This window comes from Pholcus phalangioides, unplaced genomic scaffold (assembly GCF_987345545.1).
Source record: "Pholcus phalangioides strain wild (caught in Gottingen) unplaced genomic scaffold, Ppha-v1.0 ptg000011l_1, whole genome shotgun sequence".
Taxonomy (NCBI): Eukaryota; Metazoa; Arthropoda; class Arachnida; order Araneae; family Pholcidae; genus Pholcus; species Pholcus phalangioides.
In genome coordinates this window covers 4,588,380-4,610,031 of record NW_028301604.1, presented here as the reverse complement: position 1 = coordinate 4,610,031, position 21,652 = coordinate 4,588,380, and the positions used below count along the sequence as shown (strand labels likewise).

At 32.8% G+C, this 21,652-nt stretch overlaps 1 protein-coding gene across 1 annotated transcript in view; it reads left to right on the top strand.

The window, feature by feature from the left end:
• The window catches only part of Pka-R2 (cAMP-dependent protein kinase type II regulatory subunit), a 31,103-nt gene extending 10,933 nt beyond the window's left edge, over positions 1 to 20,170 (top strand). Inside the window, exons 4-13 of the mRNA XM_089238875.1 lie at positions 5,920 to 6,003; positions 10,265 to 10,306; positions 10,420 to 10,484; positions 10,587 to 10,743; positions 12,738 to 12,839; positions 13,495 to 13,569; positions 14,983 to 15,048; positions 16,375 to 16,438; positions 17,637 to 17,705; positions 17,970 to 20,170. Coding sequence (XP_089095001.1) covers positions 5,920 to 6,003; positions 10,265 to 10,306; positions 10,420 to 10,484; positions 10,587 to 10,743; positions 12,738 to 12,839; positions 13,495 to 13,569; positions 14,983 to 15,048; positions 16,375 to 16,438; positions 17,637 to 17,705; positions 17,970 to 18,100 — 855 coding nt within the window. The 3' untranslated portion in view covers positions 18,101 to 20,170. The remainder of the gene's footprint in view (positions 1 to 5,919; positions 6,004 to 10,264; positions 10,307 to 10,419; positions 10,485 to 10,586; positions 10,744 to 12,737; positions 12,840 to 13,494; positions 13,570 to 14,982; positions 15,049 to 16,374; positions 16,439 to 17,636; positions 17,706 to 17,969) is intronic.
• Positions 20,171 to 21,652: the final 1,482 nt, after the last annotated feature.

The window sequence follows — 21,652 nt, the reverse complement described above, 5'->3', positions numbered from 1 at the left end:
TCTCTGATGCCAGTGGTTCTACAGGAAATGTAGTCAAAAATTGAAGCATGAATTCCTGGATTTTTGTACATTAAAAAACAATAATATTGGCTATCACCTAAAAATAATTCTGAATGCATCTTTTGGAGCAACAGTTAATATGAGATGGTCTTGTTTTAGGAGAAACACTAGAAGAGTAAAGTAGAATGGAAAACTGATTTTATGTAGCATCAAGAGACACGTGAAAACGTTTTATTCCAAAAAAAAAACCCTATGTATACAATCTACAATATTGTAAATACCTGTATGTGTGTATAATAAAAAAACAAGTTTCATCACCAGTCTTCTTCACTATTACTTTTTAGCAACTGGTGACATTTCACTATTTTTTCAGCTTTTTCAGTGCCTAATCTATTATAAAGTTTGTTTTGGACAAATCCATAAGTGGAAAAAAGATGCTGATTTGATGCTGAACTTGCAGACAAAGAATTTAATAGTGCCATGTACTCTCAAAAATCTTTGCTCAAAAGACCTGTTGTTTTTTCAGCCTTTTTAGCCATTATTTTCTACCATTTTGATGGAATTAATGCATATGTGACGCTTGGAAGCAGCATTAATTGCGGATAATAATCAGTTTCCAATATTTGTAACGACATTAGTGGTAATGCATAATTAGTGTTAATGTTTCTTAGCCATTCTGAAGCAAGTTCTTCAGTACTTGTCAGATTTTCCCCTTTATATTTTGGATGCGCTTGAGATAAGCATGTATGCTGGGGTTATGCACTGATTATAATGTTTCTGGATGGCATTTTTATATGGAAGAAGCACTTCAGCTTCAAGCAATGTGGACCAGATATGGTTGACTTCTCCAAGACAACAACTATCCTTCTGAAAATTATCTAATGCAGTAGATACCAAGCGAAGTTGTTGTTGAAGGTGTACAGTTTCCATATAAACACCCACATTATTCATTATTTTTACTTTCTTTTTCGGTGTCATTTTTATGCTCGCAGCATACCTCATGTATTTTTTTATAGTTCTTTAAAAAACTGTCTATGCAGTCAAATATTTTGACTGTTCCACCTTGAGCTTGGCAGCTGTGGTTTGATGCCATTCTTCTCCAACAGCCATCCTGAAGGTTGGTGGTGGTTCTTGAAATACCATTGAACTTCAACGATTTGTTTTAATATCCATCTTGGGGAAACATCATTCTCCACAAGATTTAAATAATGAGCAGCACACCCATAAACCAATAAGTTTTTCCTTGACGATCTTCATTCTTCCTTTCTTCGAATCGCTTCCTCAAGTTTTTCCTTGTTAAAATCATCTTGCTTTCATTATAGGAGCAAAACGCTGTAACCTAGAAATGTAAAATGAGTTATTCAGTGTTCATTTTGAAAAGGGCTACATGAAATATAAGTTATCAACCTATTTTAAATAACATGATCTGCTCTTAGTTTATTATTTTAGAATTATCTTCAACAAATTTATAGCCTAAGCACTTGAAACGTTAAGAAAAACCCTATAAATTTTAACTGGTTTTCAATTTAATAATTTAATACAAAATTTACAGTAGAAACATATTTATAATGTAATCGCAATATTTGTTTTCAAAGGGAAAAATACTTAGCATCATTATGCTTCCCTAAAAAGTCTCATAAGAAATGTTAGATTAAAATTGAAAAAGGAGGAAGAGAATACGTACATTATATACTGACCTTGCATTCATATTTTTACACACAGTAATCAATTTCTCTTTCTGTAAAGTTCGTGCAGTACTCTGCAGTTTTTTTCACTGACCCTGGATCAACTGTGCATATAAAAAAAAAGTTTTGCTCCCATTATGCAAGCATGTGACAATAACTGGATTGTTATGCACATTTGACCAACCATATTGTATCATTGTTACATTTTGACCCTTAAGTTCAGAGATCAATAGAGCTTCACATTCTTCATGCACCTCATCAAGTAGATATGTACTAATTTCATGCCTTGATGGTAATGAATATGAATTTCCATGCATTAATTGCATAAGTTTTTTCATATGATTATTTTCAACTACAGAAAATGGAATGTTGCATACATAAAATAACTGCAAGCTGTATATCAATTTTTTTCTTCTCTGCATCACTTGTTTTGGAAATAAAGTTATCCATTTTAGGACAAAAAAACTTTCTTTGGTAGTAAATTAATTCCATCAGATGGACAGAGACACCTCTTTTTCTCACAACAACACTTGTTCTTTCAGGTACTGAAATTCCTCTAACTTCAAGTTGTTCTGAATGGGATGGACTTGGTTTCAAAAATGGTGTTTCTTCATCTGATGACCTTTCAGCTTGCAGTAGAAACTTGTTACACTATTTCAAGTGATCTCTCAATCTGTGAACTTTTATCCCACAGTGGACACATTTCTGTTTCACAGATTTATCATTCACATATTCTTCAAATTCACTCCATTCTTTTGCTTTGTACCTTCCTTTACTGGTCATTTTTTAAATTTAGAATAGATCTAAAAAGCAAAACAAATATATTGTTATTGTTAAAAAAGACTCATGTTTTTGAAATATATTATTACAATAGACAACAAGCAGTTAAAATAAATGAAAAAATTAGTACATTTTTGGAAGCAAAAAAATGGTGTACCTCAGGGATCAGTTCCAGGACCTGTACTCTTCCTCATATACATAAACAAATTTTGCAAACTTAAACTAAATGGAAACTTAATATCTTTTGCCAATGATACAGTACTGTATGTAGAAGAAATTGAAATAGAAAATTTATTTTTAAAAAATAGAAGACCTTTTCAAAATAAATGGTTGGCTAAGTAAAAACAAACTGCATATAAATATTCAGAAAACTAAATACTATAGACAAGGAACATAAAATAATTTTGATGATATACATATTAAAATTCATAACTATTCCCTAGTCAAAGCATATATCACTAACTGCCAAGAAGTTAAAGTATAACCGACAAAAATAACTAAAAAAATTCGAACTTTTGCAGCAGTGTTATATAGCCTTAAAAATACAATAGATGAAGATTTTTTTAAACATATATTTTATGCATGGATATGCTCAATTGTAACATGGAATCTGTGCTTGGGGAGGTGCATACTATAGTAACATAAATTAGATAATATATATATAATAAAATCAGATTCACACAATAAAAACTAATCCCTCTAACCAAAATAAAACTGAGTGCCACGCATTATCTATAAGACAAAACTATATATACAGAATAATAAAATTTGCTATAGCAAATGTGAGGAACGCGCGCGGTTAATAAAGAATCAAAATAGATCATCAACTAGATTAAGTATTGAATATCAAGTGCCAAAAACAAATAAAACTCTATTCTAAAAAAGTTTTAGTACACTGCTCCAAAAATATTAAATCAATATCAAGCTGTGAATCATACTAATAAGAGATTAAATTATAATATTTTTGATTTACAAAAAGTTTTTTTTCCCACTTTTACACTACATGTGTTTAATTTTTGAGCATAGAGATATTTATAAAAATATGTATATTTTCAACAATTTGCATGATCACTAATCAAAATTTGAAGAGATAATACTAAAAACAGGATATAAGTATTTCAATTTGCAATTTTTATGACATATTTTTTGTGACATTATAAAAATTTAATTATTGTGCATGTACACATCTATAAATGATTACTGTTCATGATAATAGAATGATAATGAAGGTTGCTTTATTAATAGAAATATAATATTATAAATTATTTCTGACCTGGAAGGACAAGCAGTCCCTTGAGGGTCACAAAGTGGTTGTATGTGTTGTATGTCCATTTTTGTTTATCTTTTATACATTTTTGTCTTGTCATCTGTCTTTCTTTTGTATTTTGTAACGTATTCTGTCTGATAAAAAAAAATACAGAAATTTTTTTTCAATTATATTTATTTTAACAGTACTTTGAAAGGAAACTTTCTTTTCCTTAGGAAAAGGTTCCACATTCTTAAGCTAAAAGTAATTTTTTTGAAAATACTAATCAATAGTAAAAGTTGTGGTTTATTGAATTTGTTTTTCTTACCTTTTTTATAGCTACTGTTCCTTGTTTCTTTTGTTCAGTTGAGCTTTTCTGAAGGTTTTAGGTTTAACATCTTGACCACCTTTCCTCAATAGACTTGCCTTGACTTTGAATTCTCAGTTCTAAACGGCTTTCACATTTTTTTTCAAGTTCATCCCTTTAAGCATTTTGAAGAATACCTTTGCTTCTAATGCAATGTCCCTCTGCACACACAAGCAGGGATCAAATACCTGCTTCTGTTTTTTTAATTATTACTGCTCCTTTTTTGAAATATTTCAAAGTTTTTAATTTAATGAAGCAGGGATATTCTTCAACAGTGAGGAATTCAAGAAAAATAGAATCATGTGACTTTAGCTCCTGAAAGTTTGGGTTCGATTTAAAAAAAACAAATGTAATGGTTCTGGTTACATAGCTAAAGGTTTTATTTTCAATGGATCAGGACACTTTTGGATACATTTCTTCAGGGTTTGAAAAATTTGGAGGGAAAAAAAAATTCAGGCACCCCCCCCCCCCTGATTTGTCATTGTCCAAATTCATTTATTTTACCACAACTAATCTTCTTGCTACAGTTCTGCATGCAACTTAAGGTTCACATACAATTACGCAGAAGTGGGTGTGTTTGTGTGTGAACAATTATTCCCTTATTATATGGTCAATTTTATTAATCAAATACATAGTTTAACATGCACCAAATATATATATATAGGCATAATACAAGATGTACACATAAAGGATTTGCATGTTTAAATTAGGTATATTTTCAGGTCGTGGAAAAGGGAAATTCAATTTTGCCCAAAAAAAAAACCTGGGTTTTTTACAACCCTAAATACAATTAATTAAATTACATTTGCAAACACATTAGAATGTCGAGCATATGTTAATATGTTATGGACAGTTTGAAGTTTCATTTTAAGAAAAAAATTCTCACTTTCTTTTTTTATTAACAGGTTAATTTTAGATGCATAGAACCTGATTGCAGGATTAATAAAATTTGTCTAACTAATTTATTTGAGGGGTATTTAGACATAGGTAAATGTTTGGTTAAAAAAAGTTTGTGAAAATGTTTGAAATTATGCCATAAATAATTAATTTGCATTATCAAATATTTAAAAAAAAGTTTCTTGTCACAACACATTTTTTAAAAAACATTAATTTATTTTTACTGATATTGCTTCATCACTATTGCCATGTTTTAGGTGTCGTTGTCCTACATTAATAGTTCGTTTGAAGTTGACAAAAATGCAAAACTGTCTTCACACAAATATTTTTTATTTTAAAGAAATCCGGGCTCTGAAATCTTGATATGCTTATATGCACACCTATCTTTTTTTTCCTTCAGAGAAAAATTTGATATACATAAATTATGAATTTAATAATTTTGGCACTTGCTGTAATCAAAACAGAAAGGTGACATTGAAGATGTAGTATAACATCCATTTTTATCCATGTCAATGAATATACAAACAGCTCCTCATTATAGCCACCATTTTGTTACAATGACCAGTATAATGAGACCCAAATAATTTCATATAATAGCTATCCTAAGTTTTTCTTCCGATATAATGTCCTTTTTTAGCAGAGTGATGGAGGGGTCGTTATAAGGAGCCTGAACTGTATGAGTTTGCACGCGCTTGCGCATAGGTATTTTGACCCTCAGTATGTGATACATTACAGGTGGCAAGCCCCATTTGCAGATTGTCATATGCTGTACTTCTCGCTCCCTTATCTTGGTTGAGATTTTTTTCCTGCTGCGCGATCACCTTTTTCTAAATATCTATGGCCCGCCTTAGTCTCATAGAAGATGAGTCGTATCATAATCATTCCTCTCAACTAAATTTCTGATTCGGCTTGAAGGGTTAAGAAGTTATTATATTTTTTTATAGGAAGTATATCCTAAATCTGATGAGCAACGTCAAAGGCTGAGCGAATCTGTTAGAAACATCCTTTTGTTTCGATCTCTTGATTTGGTATGGATGTTTTTCTTTTACCTTGTATTTTGTGTAATTTTGAATGACTTTTCATGTGCTTCACAATTTATCTTTCTGCAAGTGAAAAGATGCAAGAGTGTGGAAATCAAGAATTAAAGTAATATAATTACCCCTCCCTTCTCCTATATGGTATACAAACATGTAATTACAGTTTTACTTTGGGAATGAAATCCTAATTTCAAGTTTTTGGAACTGATTTTTTTAAAACTATTATAAAAGCCGTTCTGCCAAGCTAGAGAGTAGACAAGTGAAAACTTGAAATATAGCAATGTTGATCTACTGTGATGATCTACTTGAGATAATCTCTTAATTTTTCAAGAATAAATAAAAATTGGCAGCTTGGGAAAATAAATTACTTAATCTTTTATAAACATAAACTGGGTAAAAAGTAGTAGCACAAATCTGGGAAGAGGAAAAGCTGGTAACCCCTCCAGAGCAAAAAATTATATAGGAAAATACTAGGCATGTAATAACAGTTTATTCTTTGTTACCACCAAGTCTCTGTGCCCCCCCCCTCCCAATACATCACTTCAGTATCACACTTCACGCTTATTCCCGAGAAGAATTTGATTTAAACTCTTCAACTTAAGCATAGAATTTCAAATCTAAGTAACATATTTATGAGATAAATAACCAAATTTTAAGGTTGAAATAGGCTGCTCATAATTTTAAATGAATTTAAAATTCTAGAGATTTTTGATTTAATTAACTAAAATTGATGTGAATAATAATTGCAGTCATGATGTCCTGGAAGTTTTATTGATCTTTTTTGAAATTGAAGTAAGCAACAAAGTTTCATCTGTTTACCTATTATTTTATAGAGATAGAAGCATGTGCTTCAACTAAAATTTTTGAAGTTTTTGATGATAACTTAATATTTTCTGTTTCCAGTGTTTTATTGCAAAAAGAGAGGGGCGAATAGAAAATCATCATTTAAAACTACACATGTTATTTAAACTAATTCTTTTTCAATTACTGATGGGTTTTTTTAATTACCATAATTTCAAAAATAAAACAATAGCTTTCATGGTTGAGTGTTGGTTTTGGCTCTCGCAGCCTATTTGGTAAAAATTTTTTTTTGCTTTTTCTTGAACATTTCTTGCTGAATGCTGATAAACTTTTACTGAAGAGAGAGCAACAATGACAATGTTATTATTTAATACCCCACGCTCCCCCCCCCCCCTCAAACATTCAAAGCTCTTTACTAATATGGTTTGTGATCTTGAACATCTCTGAATATTTCATCTGCAGCAGATACAATGTAAAAGAAATCAAACTGTATGTATTAAAATTATTTATATAGCTTGGTAGAAAAATGAGAATTTGTCATATTTGTAGAAATATAATAGAGCATACTGGTATGCAAACAGATGGGTAACCTTATATATAAAGACACAGTAGAGACGCCAGAAGTAAAAAATGATTGGTGTTGCTTGAGCTGAATGCACTCGACATTCAATTTCAATGCAATCGTGACCATACGTCCTGATTTCAACAAAAATGTCCCGTTTTCAGACTCAATTAGTTTAAATTTCCCGAAATAGTGACTTTTTTCATGTGCAAATTTTTATTTTGTTTTATATATGATAGATAGTTTTGCCAGTGCCCACTTAATGCATGGGGCCCACCCGGGCACGTCCCAGGGTGGCCTTGTGAAAATGAGATCTGGTTAAAATTTTTGAGAATAAGCATGCAAATTGGTAGGCAGGTATTTTTGCTAAGTAGGGGCCTCAGAAAAGGCCAAGATAGGCCAAGTTGTGGTCTATGATGCTCTTAAGACACACCTGGAGGGACTGGGTTTGGCTATTTTGTTGTTGTAATTTCACTAACTCCCCTTCCTCCAAAAATCATGTGGTACTGCCCATGCGGAATTCAGGCTCCAGCCGTTCAGTTTCTCCTGTACTTTCATTTGAAGAGTTGGATCAACAGACAGTGCAATTCATGCAATTTCCTCATGGGCAAGTAGGGTATTTGCCACCTCTCTAATCTTTGGGCTCCAAAATTTGAATAATATTTATTTACAGATTAACCAAAGATCTTTTACCCCTTTTGTAGTGCATCATAGTCCATACAGATGGTGCACCCTCCTCACACTTCTTATGTGTATAGTTATTTATATATATATCCTGACCACTGAATGTAGTCAGAGTGTAAAACATATTAAAAACATAATTTTTTACTATATAATTAGCTAAGGAGTACAGCGACGTGTTTAAATATCAGCAGTACGAGTTAAACTAAACTTAAACAAAGCATGCATAAGAAGAAACATGAGGAGGGTGCACCATCTATATGGACTACTGTAGTTCATCATACCCTTATTCATGCTTTGCCTGTCCCATGTCAAATTCGGACAGCATTGATAGTGCCATTTTGACACGTGGGTCTACTTGGCCCAGGCATGGCTCTAGATCAGTGTTTCTCAACCTTTTGAAGTAGTTCGCTGCACCTTTACGAATGACATTAAAATCTTGGGGCACCCTTCCTTGAATATAGAATTCAGTTTAGTACAACAAAAATCACTGCGTAAAAATATATCAATATAGAGTTTTATTCGATTAATCATTAATGTAAAACTTTTGATTGATACTTAGAGCACATATATCAGGCCTTGCAGTTGGCAACGAAACATGCATATCATTCTCAAGGTCTTGCAGCGTATTTCTTGCTTTGTACTTTAGTGTCTCCATAACGGAGAAGCTTGCTCCCATACATATGATGTGTCGAAAAGAGCAAAAATGTGTTAATCACTTTCTTCATTAGATTACAATACTTCTCTCTCAGTCCAAACCAAGAAGCAGCCACCGACGCCTCCCTTTTGGTGAGCTTACCTTTGAGTGTGGAATTAGCGCAAAGATCAATAAATTCATCTCGTTCGCAAGCAGTGAAATCTATTTTCTCTGCACTGTCTACGAAATCAAATGGTAAGACAAACCAGTTGAGATTCTCAGTAGAAGGAGATTAAAATTACATATTTATTGCATCTTGCAATCCCAAAAAATGAGTCTTTTAGCTTATCCAAAGATGATGTCACTCTCCGCTATTACTACGAAGTTTTCAACAGCTGGCTGATGCAAAAATAAGTCCAAGAAAGAAAATACAACAGGTCTTGTGGGGAATCGAACCCACATCCCCTCTCACTTGCTGAGTGAGCACCCTAGACCACTAGACTAGAAAGCCAACGGATTCTCGTTCCTTAGAGCTCGCATGCTCTGAATGAGGCCGTACATGGACAGTCAGACCTATCACATTGCTGACACTCCACCAGATGGTGACTTATGCATTAAGTCTGTCGTGCATGATCGTAATTAATTTGACTTAATTTATTTTAAGACCCAAAGTGGACCATAACATATATTTTTTATTATCTCCCTAATATCCTGCGGCACCCCTTAGCCGATATTGTGGCACCTCAGGGTGCTGGGGCACGCTGGTTGGGAAACACTGCTCTAGATGGTAGTAATTGCACTTTCCCAAGAGACTAGTAATATGGGACATTTGGGTTAACTACTTCAATGAAATTTTTTTTCATTGGGGGGGCAATGCTCCCTCACGCCCCCCCCCATCTCCGCCCATGCCTTTTTGGATGGGAACGGTGCAAGCTTTTCAAAGATGAAATGTTAGATTCTTGGGAAGAAGGTTTATCGTTGGCATAAGGGGTGAAACAAACACGCAAATAAATATTGATTTAAAATTCTATTTTTTTAAATTAAACTTGAAAATGCCCTTTCAGTGCAATATATGAGCTATGCTTGAATGATGATTGGCGTTGCTCAGCAATACCATTCAAGTGATTGATATTGCTTCAGCAACACAAGCACATATGTTCCGGTGTCTCTGTAAAAACAGTAGCGTCTTGGTATTCATTATTTTATTGATTCATTTGTAATTGGTTGTCTGAAACTCATGACGAGTGTCAAAATCAATGAATACTACCGAATAAATGTTTTTTTATAATATGTAAAGTATAATGGAGCTAAAACAAAGCCCTCTGAAACAGGTCCTGTAAATAGGGAATCAAAGTTCAAGCAGACAGTGTCAAAATTTATTTTGCTTGTGAAAAAGATTCTCAAAAGAAGTGATTGTATCATTTGAATCAATATGAATGAAATACTAAACTGTTTCCTTTCCATAAAATATTAAATTTTTGGACACATGTAATTTGAACAGGGCTATCTGTGAAATTTCAAGTCATACACGTGCATCAGTATTTTAAACTCTTTAAAATTTTTATTTTTAGCTACAAATGCAAGAAGTTTTGGATGCCATGTTTGAGAGAAAGGTATCATTTTTTTATTTATTAACCAGCAAAAGTTCTAAATTGGTTTGATAAATTCAACAATCATAACTGTCAAGATTTTTTTCCTACTGAAAATATTTTATCTTCCCTTATAGGTTATACCTGGTGAAGTTGTAATTCAGCAAGGAGATGATGGGGATAACTTCTATGTCATTGAAAGGTAAGACTGATTCATTCACATAGATGGAGTTGTATCAGTTTAGTTATGCCCTCCCCCCTTGTATATCTTTAATGATGGAATCTTTTTTTCATTTCTCTGTAGTGGCGTATATAATATATACGTTGATACAGACCATGAAAAGCATAAGCATGTTGGAAAATATGATAATGCTGGAAGTTTTGGAGAATTAGCTCTTATGTATGGTTTACCTCGGGCTGCAACTGTAGAAGCTGCTTCAGAGGGTTCTCTTTGGGCTATGGTAATTTTTAATTCATTTATTTCTGCATGGAATTCAAGTTTACAATGCCTTGGAGTGGTCAGTGTCTAATAAACAGGCAGTGCAGTTAGAAGTAAAAATAATTATGAAATAGTATTAAAAATTTTGACTTTATTTACAATACCATTGCATACATATGGCACTAGAATAAATTAAAATCCATTACACATTGTGTTTGTCTATTTCTACGCAGAATATTTTACAAAAATTGTCTGAAAAGAATACAAATTATACACCCCCATTCTAGAGTTGGGATAAAATATTTAAAAAAAATCATTGGCAAAAGAAAAACAATTCAATGTTGATGGTTTCACTGTCAAAAATTTTCAATTTCATGAGAGTGTGTTTTCCAACATAAAAAGGGGTGATTAAGCTGTAAAAAAAAGAAATAAATAAACATTATGATAATTTTTCTTGGGGGAAAAAACATGCTTGACCTTTTAGAAATGTGGGTGGTGCCATAATATTTTTTTCTAAGTTAAACTTCTTTAAAGAAAACCCAGTATATCCAAGGATGATGTCACTCTCTGATATCCATACAAAGGTTTTTAACAGCTGGCTGATGCGAAGCTGAACTTAGGAAAGAAAGAAAATTTAATTGCCATTGCAGAGAATCGAATCCACTTCCCCTCACTTGCTGGATGAGCACTGTAGACCGGTGAGTGGTTCTCAACCTTTGAAAGCCTGCACCCCGGTTGGTTTATTTTTTGTGAGAGAGAAGGCCCAGTCATACATTATAAGACTAATGGGAAATAAATGGGGGGGGGAGGGAAGAATGAGACAGTAAATCATTCACAAACCAGTTTGACTGATGTTAGGGCCCAGTGGTTGAGAAACATTGTACTAGACTACAAAGGCAACAAATACAATCTTTCCCTAGAGATCGTGTGCTCTGAACAGGACTGTACATGGACGGTTGGATCTAACTCAGGCCAAGCTCATAGTTGCTGACACTGTCACCAGATGGCGACTTATCTGAGGATGACGTCACTCTCCACTATCCATACAAAGGTTTTAACAGCTATCTGATGCGAAGAATAATTTAGGAAAGAAAGAAAATTTTCAACTGTCCTTGCGGGGAATTGAGCTCCCTTGAAGGATTGAAATTTGTTCCCTAGTGGTCTAGGGTGCTCACCCGGCAAGTGGGAAGATGTGGGTTTGATTCCCCGCAAGGACAGTTGAATTTTCTTTCTTTCCTAAACTCATCTTTGCATCAGCCAGCAGTTAAAAACCTTTGTATGGATAGTGAAGAGTGATTTCATCCTTGAATAAGTCACCATTTGGTGGCAGCGTCAACAATCATGAGTATGGCCTGAGTTAGGTCAGACCATCCATGTACAGCCCCGTTCAGTGCACACAAGCTCTAAGGAAAGATTGAAATTTGTAGCCTTTGTAGGCTAGTGGTCTAGGGAGCTCACCCGGCAAGTGAGAGGATGTAGGTTTGATTCCCCATAATGGCAGTTGAATTTTCTTTCTTTCCTAAATTCATCTTTGCATCAGCCAGCTGTTAAAAACCTTCGTAAACCCAGTATAAGGTAGCCAGTTTTAAATACACTGAAAAAATGTTTTGTAACACATGAAATTGTAATTAACAGTTAAAAAAAAAGTTCAGCACATATTTTTAGGATCAAACTTATTTTTTGCATCTAATTTTTTATTAATTTTTAGTTCATTTTTATTTTTAAAGCATTTTATTGTTTCGTGCTTTTCAGCCTGCAGGAATCATGTGTATTGCATGCCACATCCTTAAATTAATTTCTTAATTAGTTACTTATTATAGTTTTCTGAAACTTTAATTTCTTTACAGGAATATTAACTTCCAAATTCAGTTTCAAATTTTACCAGTTTCTGATGAATTTGAAATTGTATGTGGAAACGTGTTGATCAAAATTTTTATTATGATTTTGTATTTTTACGTCCCTTTAAAGCATATCAGTAGTAATACGTATATCTTTTATATACAATATTGGTTTTAGGATCGCCAAACATTTCGTCGCATAGTTTTAAAAAGTGCTTTCAAGAAACGAAAGGAATATGAAAAGCTATTGGAAGGTGTACCAATGTTACAAACATTGGAAGTAAGTGAAATTAATTATAGTAATTACCTTTTTTTTATATTGTAACTTTGAAATTTTTTTTCCCCTTGATCTCTAATGTATAAATTCCAGGTTTAGCATTGATAGGACCATTTTTTTCTCTAGATAAGAGAACATTAGGTAGAGAAACATCCAATATATTTATATAAATATGATATATTCATGTCAAATATTAAATGTTAGAGAGTTTGATGGGAGGAAGGAATGCCACTTAACTTACAGATTGCTCTTCCAGCCTGGTTTAAAGACAGAGTCTGAAACATTGATAGAATGCGAGAATATTTTGTGTTATTCATATTAAAGGAAGCTTTATGAATTCCTTGATTGATTCTAACATGTTTTTATAAAGTGTAAACAAAAAAACTGTATGTACTAGAGAACATTTCTAAAGAAATGAAATGAAAGGATTCTGCTATGTATCATTATTATAAAAATTTTGCTGTAAGAGCTAGAGTAACTACATTTTTGTAACTTTTTTTTTTTGAGAAAATACATTTTCATTGCTCCACATTGTATTAACTTTGAATTAAGCATGGATGGAGCATCTTCCATTTGATTTATTTAAGTTGAACTCTTAACTGCCGTGTGTGTGTACTAAACTCGAAACAAATCTAATAAATTTGGTGGTTTTTTTTAGCAATATGAAAGAATGAATTTGTGTGATGCTCTGATGCCCAAGGCATATTCAGATGGGGAGTGTATAATTAAACAGGTAAAACTAAATTTTATAATTTATTTAAATTTCAGCCCTTTTACCAATTTCAATCACTTGAATCAACCATTTCAATATTATCTTCTCTTGTTAGAAGTTTTTGTGGGCTTGATATATCCTGGTTTCAATGATTATTCAGCCCCTGAATAAATCCAGTGCTTTTGCAAATTGTAATATAATACTCTGTGTGATTGATAATGGCATCATCAACCATATCAATCCACTGCTAGATGTACATATGTATATGTCTACACCATATATAGAGGCAGAGATAGACTTGTTAAAGGTTGGGGTGGGGGGGAGGTGATATATCAATTCATATACAGGGTGCATAGCAAACAAGGCATATGACATTTTACTGGTAAACGGTTAATCCTAGAGGCATACTTCCAGTTAGAAATTTTTTCCAAATAACGTGTAGTACTCAGATATGTCATTCATGTTTTTTTTTTTTTTTTTTTTTTTTTTTTTTAAGTTTAAAAATGCATCAAAAACAGTTTGCACTTTATGATAAAATAATCTTACGTCAATGGAGTTGAAGAAAAATTTATTCAAAAATAAAAAACTGCATTTATGATGGCGCAGCCAATTAGGAGCTGGCATTGTGACATTTACAAAACTTGCGTTTGCATGCAAAATATACTCTTGTAGCCAGGGGGTGTGGCATCATGGGGAGTAGGGAAAGGCAATAAACAGTCTTTGTCCGACACAAACTGTCCAAACCACCCCAAACTTTATTTTCTTACACTGCGGAACCTCTGTAGATATCCCCCCCCCCTTCCCACCACCACCATCACAACCTATCTGCTTCTCGGACCTTCATCACACAATCAGTTGGAGGGAAAAAGAAAGTTTTTGGTTTTGAGGACAGAAAGCATTTCAGTTTTTGTGACGAATTTCCTTTCCCTCACAGAAATTCACTCTTATGTCGCTATAGAAGTTTCACTTCAAAAATTGTGAAATCGAAAATAGTGTTTACATAAACAATCATGCTTGACTGCTGTTAATTTATTATCAGCTTAAAATCATCTATTTGATGAAATTTTTTCATTTGCTAGTAGTTATTTTCAGTGTTTAGTTTCTTAAATAGAAAATCTATTGGTTTTTCTGTATCATACTTTGGTACTTTGAAGTTTAGAACAGTTAAGGGCAGTTTTAGAAAGTAAAACAATGTGTCTTGTCCAAAACCCTATTCTGATAGAAACTAACATGGTTGGGTTTATTACTAAGTTTTTAATCTATTGTCTTCAAGCCACTGTATCTGCAAATTTTTGTCAGAATGTAAGTATGTATATAAAAATCAAAAATAAAAATTCAATGAACTATAACTTATAGAGCATAACTTAAGTGCAAAAAATGTTACCAATCAATTTATTAAGTGGCTTTCCATTTGTTTCAATTCTACTTTTAAAGGGTGAAGATGCTGATGGCATGTATTTTATTGAAGATGGTACTGTACGAATAACCATAACCAAAGAGGTGAGCCGAAATTCATAGATTTCTGGAAATGATTATTTCCGTAGTTTCTGCAGGGTTCAATAATTAGCAAGAAAAAAATTGTTTGAGGAAAATTATAGAACACACAAAGTTTTTACAAATGTTATGTAGTAAAACAGGTAATATAATTGTACTCTGTGGATAAAAAAAAAGTCATAGAGGAATTATCGTCGTATTGAGAGGCAGCATCATCATGCTCCTCCAAAATTTTGCTGTATTTGTTATTTCTTCTAAATCAGTGTTGGTAGTACCCGCTGAAAATGCATTTACAAGTGTTCATTGATCAATTATATATAAAATTGTGATCAGGTAGCTTTAGTAAAATTTAGTTAGATGTTTTACCCCTGCAAAGGGGTTTACTGCATTAAACTTCTGTGTACTTTGCAGAAAGTAGCAATATTGAAAACTTCATTAACACTTTCGGTGATCAGATTGTTCAAAATACTGATGTTATTAGACTACCTTGGAACGAAAAAAAACATACGTTAGGTTTCAAAATACATTGAAAGTAATTTTTTTTTTCGAGTGAAATATCATTGTAGCAGTCACAAAAAATATTAATTTAGAGATTTATTGTAGTAAAGGATATTGTTGTATCAAGAGTAGTTTAAAATTAGTCTATAGGCAATTTCAAACAAGGTTTGAAAAAATATTGTAGTGGGATTTATAATATCAAGTATCGTTGTTATGAGGTTTCACTATCTTAAATAAGCCAGAAGAACCAAAAAATTACTTTTAAACCCCACATATGCAATGCCTTATCTTAAATAAATAAAAACCATTTTTTTAGGAAGAAAGATTCAACCGAGTTTTAGAAAGTTTGAATTGGAGTTGGATATTTTATTATAAATTTCAATAGTAAAAGTAATTTATCTTTTTGTTAAAAAAACGATCCATGAGTTTTTGAGTGAAATTTATATTTTGAGTAGAATTAGTGAACTATTATAAAAAAATTACAATGTAATCTTTTATCTTGCATACGCTGCTAAATGCCAATTTTTTTTGTTTATCAATTCCATTCCTGTTGCCACTTATTTCTTGGTGTTTTATATATGTGTGCTTTTTTCTTTCTTTTTTTCTCTCGTTATTATTTATGCTGACAGATATGTATCGGATATTGTTTTGTGGGCTCACAAGCTTGCTTAGCCCCTAAATGTTTTGTAACTGTGTGTAAAAATCTTAAATAAAGGAAATCTAAATCTTAAAATTATTAACTAATTCAAACTGATATTATAAAAAAAATCGTTTCAATCCATTTTTCTTTTATTTCTCATACCGGTAAGATTGAGTTTGCATTTTCATTTTTAGACTGAAGATAAAAAAGAAGTGGAAATGGAAGTCATTTCACTTGTCAAAGGGCAGTATTTTGGTGGTAGGTTCTTTTTTTTTTTTCTCAATCATATGATGTATTATTAAATTCCTTGGGAAATATAATGAAATTGTGGAAGATTTTGGAAAATTATTGTTTAAATTTTTATTGCCAAAAGTTTTTTATTTTTCAATTTCAATTTTGTGACATAGTGATCCAGGGCACTTGCAATGTGGAGGGGACAGTGGTTTGATTCCACACAGAGACCTGTAGAACTTTACTTCCAAAAATGAAAAAATATCTGCATCATATCCAGTTATCTTTACCTTGTATTGTTTAGGGATATTCTAGGAATCCCTAGTTTTTTTGCAAATGCTGCTTTAGCTATTCTAAATTCTTCCATCAAATTTGTTTTGTGTGAGCTTCCTGGGTTGACATCTTCACAATCTTGATGCATGGCGAAAAATTAGGAAAAGGCAAATAACTACACTTTTAGTACCAGATACTGCTTATTGGTAAGAAAAATGGAACCCACGCTGATGGAATACTTTCAACAACAGATATAAAGCTGATAACTTATGGTGACATCAGATAGGCATGTTTCCGAACCCTATTTTGTGGAGGGTGCACATTTTGAACTGAATTTTATCCACATTCAAAATAGATGGCAAAATTGGCTTTCTTCTGCAAGAATTGAAATCTAAAAAATATTTTGATCAAACAGGATTGTATAAGAGTTTAATAGAAGAAAAAGAATGATTTTTAATGTTGCTATGAAGTCAGGTGAATACAGTATACAAATTTTATGTGATTGTATGATTTAATTAACTTTTTTGGTGAGACAGTAAGTTTAGCAAAGTGATACGCATCCATTTTGATCATTACCATGACACTTAATCATTGCCATGTACCATGACACTTAATCATTGCCATGTACCATGACACTTAATCATTGCCATGTACCATGACACTTAATCATTGCCATGTACCATGACACTTAATCATTGCCATGTACCATGACACTTAATCATTGCCATGTACCATGACACTTAATCATTGCCATGTACCATGACACTTAATCATTGCCATGTACCATTACCATGACACTTAATCATTGCCATGTACCATTACCATGACACTTAATCATTGCCATGTATCATTACCATGACACCATTTTGATTTTGGGATTGAAACCTTCTGATTGAAATTGTGGCATCAAATTTTCATCCAAGTTTCATTTTATTTGTTTGTTATATTTCAGAACTGGCATTAGTTACTCAAAAGCCTAGAGCTGCTTCAGCCTATGCAGTAGGAACTGTCAGACTAGCATGTAAGTAAAAACTATCCTCCAATCGTATGAACTATTTCTTATCTTATGAAGTAAGACCTCTACATATGTAGATAGTTTATTTCAGTCTCCTCTGGGGATACATCAAATTGTAAATATCAAAGAAACATCACTTTTGTGACATAAATTGTGAATTATCTCAATGAAGATAATTCCATTAAATACCCCCTATTAACAATCATGAAATCATTGTATGTTGTATTAACAAATGATTAAAATAACAAATTATTTGACTTTTGTTTACAGTTTTGGATGTTGCTGCGTTTGAACGTTTATTGGGACCGTGTATGGACATAATGAGTCGAAATGTTGATCATTACCAAAAGCAAGTTGCAGAATTGTTTGGGGGCGAGGCTAATATTACAGATCTGCGATGATCATATATGATCATTTGTATCCAGTAACATCACAGCTGGACAAAACAAGGGGAAAAAAAGAAAAATGCAATGCCCTCAGCCATACATGTCAGATCTAAAGCTTCATATGTTTTATGTATGCATTACCTAGTCTGTTCAGTGTTCTTGTTTTATATCAGAAGCTAGTTATGTAAGAATCTGAATTTATAAAAGTCGGGTTATTATTGAATGTTGTGCTTTTATGTCGTCTGGTTTTGAAATAACAAGACATTTTGTCCTCAGTGTTTCTACATTACTCGCAATTTGTCATTCATTGTTTGATATTCCAATGATGCTGATTGAAAAATGTGTTCTCAGTCATGGTTAAAAATACATTCTGTGTATGTGTCAATTTTCATCAGTTTTGTTGTGTGGTGGAGAGCTGTTCGATACATTTTCGTGCTATGTTGCCATGTACTATATGTAACCAAGGTCAATGAAACTTTGGTGATTGCATTTGTGTATGACCACCTATGTGAGGGAAAAGTGCTGTTAAGTTATTGTTTAGACCCATGTGTATTTAAGGGATTGTGATTTTTTTATTGGCTTCTAGTGCTGCTACTTTCTAAATGTGTAAATATACATACTTTTTTTTAAGTGTAGATATTCATTTTTGAAAGTATTTCTGTAATTAGTTTCAAACTAATCACGATTCACTTCGTTTTTCTTTTTTACAGAACAATGGAGGTATTTTTTTTTGTTTCTTTTTTGTTTCCTGTAAAATATGATTTATTTGAAAGGATATTAAACCTTTGTGTGAAAGTTTCCTAATGTTAATTGGTACTTTTGTGCACAAATAGAATAGTTTATTTCTTGATTCCATTAAATCATGAAATTTTTTTATTAATCCAAGAAATTTGATAATAGTATGATGAGAGTAGAAATAGTTTTTTTTTTTTTCATCCATCAGAATTCTTCAATAAAGCCTGTAATTGGTTGTGAATGCTGGCTGGTAAAGACTTTGGACCAATATCTAAATTAGAAGCATTTATTGTTCTAGGGTTATTAGCATATCATAGTGTGTTAGTCGATTGTCTTTGAAATGTTATCAATTTAGAATGTATTTAGTTTTTTGTTAAGAGTATATTGTTAAAAATTAGGTTTAAGAAAGTTACCCAAAATGACTTCATCTTTGCTTATCTTATTCTTCAACAGCGCTCAGAACTGCTGTGAAAAAGTTGGTTTTTTTTGTTTTTCAAATTTATCAAATCTAAGTATGTTATACAATACAATACAAATACAACGCCACAACAGGCAAATTGCCCAACGAGGTGGCTGACTTAAGAACATCATGGATCCCCGAGCCCTACCTACTACTGCTACACCACACATGCACCCCGCGGAACCCCCAACGAATCGGTACATGCGGGAATGTGTGTGTACGTGTAGTGAAACCTGACGTGAAGTGTTTTTTTTGTTTCTCTGTAATGTTTGTTATGTGTAGTGCTGCCATCTGCCACCAGTTTTTCTGACTATGAGTGAAGTGTTATGATTGAATGATTTATCGTTGTAGGACTGTTGCTCTCTGTGGCGAGACTTTTTAACGGGGAGATCGGCTCGCATTTGCGCCTTGAAGTTGGGAACCACAGAAAACCAAATTCAGCCGACCACCACTGTGGGGTTCGAACCCGGATCCTCGCAACGGGAGTCCGTCACTATAACCACTCGACCACCACAGCGGCAATGTTGCTGCGGAAATGTTGCACAGCGGAAATGTTATTTCTCATTTGGAAGGGGAGAGAATAATTTGGTTTTGATGAAATGTAAATCTCCCTCAGTGATTTTCAATCTACACATAGCACACTTTCAAGTAATGCTACATTGCCGTGAGATCAGCAAAATTTGCCATGAAACATTTTTTAAATGTAATCTCATTCCCAACAGTGCAGTGAACTTGAAAAGCTTGGGAATCTCTGGTCTAGTTGGTTTAAATTTATTCATTCGATTTTTTTTTCTGTTTATATTGCAACACATGCCATATATTCATTCAAGTGTTAAATTTTTAAATGTTATATAATTTCAAACAAGAATTTTAAATTTATATTTGGGTTGAAAAAAAAAATTGTTAGGAAAAAAAGGTTTTCTAGAAAAGGGGATCAGAATAGAGAGCTTTCTGACTGGGGTATTGTTGACTTTTCAACAGTGAAATGATAAATATATAAGGAAATCCATCTCATATTCCTGTGTTTATTTTCGGTAATCAACATCTCTGTCCTAAAAAAATCTAATTTCATAATCGGAATTCTCCAAAGTGTCTTACAATTTTATTTATAGGGTAAAAGTTATTGGCTTGTTTCTTAGTTTTGTTAAAAGAAAAATAATCATTGATGTGTAGGTTATACATTATTAGTTGTTTCTGCTGTTACATATAGTGCTTGAGCTTACAAAAACTAAAACAGAAAAATATATTTAGGTAAGTATATCAAAATAAATTGATGTCCCCGTTGACATTTTAACCCTTTAATGAATGCTTAATGCTTTGAAATTTTCCATGATAATTAACCATCTTCTTTTAACATGTTTTCAATTAAAAATTTGCTTTTTGGCAATAAAAACACAAGAAAATAGCTACTTTTTTTCCCTGATGTTCGTTAAGTGCGCTAATTGATTGATTGATTGATCGGTAGTAGCTTATAAGCTAGCTGATGCATTGAAGGGTTAATAAATATATAATTTTAATCTTTATGAAGAAAAAATAAAAGAGTTCTAAATAAATATATATTTATATACACCTGTAAATAAATGCATGGCTTTCTTGCTCTCTTTTCTATTTGTATTCAAAATTTATCTATGTTCTAAATCAAATAGGTAACAGAGAGAGCGAGACGTGGAAATTCCAAAATTCCATGCCGCGATCAAATGAAAAGGTGACAAAGGATGTACACCAGATATTAAGCAAAAGCTGAGTGCATTTTGTTCTGCATAATGAGGGAGACATTATGTGTATATTTCATAAGCTTGACTTCACACATTTAAAAAAAGGAATCCTTCCTTGATAGGAAAATAGGTTGATGCAGGCTGGCTCTGAAGTTCAAATCTGTACCAAAAAACCGGGAAGGTCACAATGACAATCTTTTTTCAATGACCAAATATTACTGCTGATTGAGTTCCTCAAAAATAGAGCTGTCATCAACAGTCAGGCACTCAGTGAGCAATTGCATGTCCGTTTCATGTCATGAAAAAACGCCCAGGGAATGTTGGGTGCAGTTGATGTTGCAGCGCTAAGTGGCGTGGTGGTAAGATGCTCATCTACCACCGTGAAGGTTGCTGTCATGGTCCCAGGTTCAAACCTGAGAGAGGATATAGATAAGATATTTTCCCTAACAAGCTTGAGGCAACCACCGATAGATAGCGCCTTCATTTCCAACCCATCTAATTATGGCAGTAAATTGCAATATAGCAATATGGCCACAGTTGGTGTTTGGTGAAGTAGTAGTTGCATTGCATTGCTTGCCTACATGTTTTTCTTAGCAAAAACCAATCTAAATTTTTGCTGGGAAAAAAGTATCGGAATATTCTCCCTGCAGTCCAAAC